Source organism: Acanthisitta chloris, unplaced genomic scaffold, assembly GCF_000695815.1.
Source record: "Acanthisitta chloris isolate BGI_N310 unplaced genomic scaffold, ASM69581v1 scaffold38556, whole genome shotgun sequence".
In the NCBI taxonomy this organism is placed as follows: Eukaryota; Metazoa; Chordata; class Aves; order Passeriformes; family Acanthisittidae; genus Acanthisitta; species Acanthisitta chloris.
In genome coordinates, this window is record NW_008677223.1 from 1 (window position 1) to 2,282 (window position 2,282).

Below are 2,282 nucleotides of genomic sequence, written 5' to 3' on the forward strand. Positions count from 1 at the left end.
GCTCCCCGTGCCCGGGCACGGTCGTGTTCTCCTCACTCTCAAACCTCTGGGTGTGTTCGCACCTCTGGGCGCTTGGTGTTTTTGCCTTTGTAGTGCATTTGCGTGTGAGTTTGCCCCCACCGATTTCAGACAGCCATTCCTTAGGGAAGGCTCCTTTAAAGGAGGAGTAACCCTCCTTTAAAGCCAGGAGGGTGCACCCAGCTCTCCCGGTGAACTGGCTACTGCACAAGTCGAAATGCGAATTCGGTGGGTTCCCGTACAAACCAGCCCTACAGTGAGGTATTTGAAGCCATGTAAAGCTTTTTACACCTGCCCATCTGAACCCCAGGAAAAGCAGATAAAATTGGTGTGTGGCCATAGGCACAACCTGCCCTGTGAAATGTGGCTGTGTTAAGGTGTGTCCATGAGTGTACAGGTCACTACTAGGGGTGCTGAATTAATAAGTACTGTAGTAGTAATAACTGCACTTGACCAGCCTAAATGAAAATATTTCCCCTGTTTCTTCGAACAGCACACAGGCTGTGATAAGCACTTGTTACTTGAAGATTGTTTTCTAGTTTAGATTAATATATGTAAAGGCAAGTTTCTTGTCCTTTTGTCTTTTCAGCAGAAAGAATTCTGTCATGTTCTGGTTGCTGATACTTACTTGCAGTGGGGGAAATACCTCTCAATAGTTAAAGTACTCCTATGTCTTACAGATTGGATCACTCAAAAACCACTACTTATTCAGACATAAAAAACATCCGAGAAGGTCCCGAAGAAGTGCCATTCACATCACTAAGAGACTTTCTGATGATGAGCGGGTGAGTATTACATTTACTCTCTTTCATGTTGTTTGTTCTTCTTAATGCTAGCTTCATAATGAGGTCACAAGCAGGCTTTCCTCGTTTTGCAAGTCTAATATATTCAGCCATCCATGCCCATGCTGAATAATACTTCACTATTCTATCGTTAGCAGGCAGAATCTGACCCTCCCCTACCCTGTATTTTACAAGAGCTTTCCAAATTAAGATTTAAGATGTGCAGCACTGGAGTTTCAGATGTTGATGTGCCACTGATGAAAACGTGATTGGGGAACCACAGAGCTGGATTGAAAGTAAAAATCCATAGATGCACTAAGTTTAATTAGGCCACGTCTGTGCAATTACCATGTGAATTAGGTTCGATTTAAAGTGACTGAATATTAAGTAAAAAGAGAAGTAGGAAAAAAGGGCTGAGGTTTTGCTGGATTGGCTTCCACAGTAAGCTAAACCCTTTCTGAAAGGATCCATCACATGCTCCAGGCTTGCAGTCTTTTGTTACAGTAGGATCCCACTGCAAGCAGAGAACAGGCAGACTAGAGAGCCAGGGAGGGATTTCAGGTACAATCCACTGGTGAAGCAGTGAACACTCCCCAGTTAGCTGACCTCATTTAAGAGAGAAGCATTTCTGTTTATAAGCATACTGAAAAAATGGGGTGGGTGACAAATTTAAGGAGCAGATCAGAATGCTGTCAAACTCTTCTAAAAATTGTTTACTGGCAAATTTCGGAACAATAAAATTTGATTTTTTTGATCAACATTATTGCAGCATTCATTGTGACACTATGAGCTGTGCAAAACGGGAAGTAACCTGGTTGGGAAAACCAGCTGTTTATCATATAAGGACAAATCACTTGAGAATGAGTAATTTTCTCTCTGGAGGTTTTAGATGCAACTGTCATATAGATGAAAATATTCTGTATGTAGCTGGAAGAGTTAAAGGACATGCCGATCTATCTCCTTGCAAACATTGGTTTAACAATTAAAGTCAAAATCATTCTAACCTGGGAATGTTCAAAACTGCTGCTTCAGTGTTAAGTACTGTTCTAATTTATGTCCATACATATGATCAGATGTCCATTTTGATGTTCAGGAACAGAGTTTTGGTTGCAGTTTCTCCTTTTTCTGGACTTATTACATTGAATAAATCTCTTACACAGGGTAGAATGACAGTGTTCAATACCTCGAATTCTAGTGTAGCAGAATGAAAGTGGTTGTATTACATGCATTGCCACCAGACATTGTTCAGACTTGCGTGCTTAGATCCAGCAGCAGGGTTCCAAAGTGCTGCAGGTGATTTGCTAAATTTACTCCAATTTCCCTTTTATTTACCATCTAGTATGCAAATTAACTCTGTGAATGAATGAGATGTAATTATGCATTATGTAAGTGTATAAACACAAAGCAATCATGTAACGCTGTGCAGTTACACGTGGACCTTTGCTCTAAAGAGCTGCTCTCGTTCAGCAGCAGCCTATTTAG

The 2,282-nt window shown here is 41.2% G+C and overlaps 1 protein-coding gene across 1 annotated transcript in view; it reads left to right on the forward strand.

Moving 5' to 3' along the window:
* Positions 1-235: 235 nt before the first annotated feature.
* PCSK1 (proprotein convertase subtilisin/kexin type 1) overlaps positions 236-2,282 on the forward strand; it is a 28,160-nt gene continuing 26,113 nt past the window's right edge. The window contains exons 1-2 of the mRNA XM_009076412.1: positions 236-274; positions 675-803. Of these exons, the coding sequence (XP_009074660.1) occupies positions 236-274; positions 675-803 (168 nt within the window). The remainder of the gene's footprint in view (positions 275-674; positions 804-2,282) is intronic.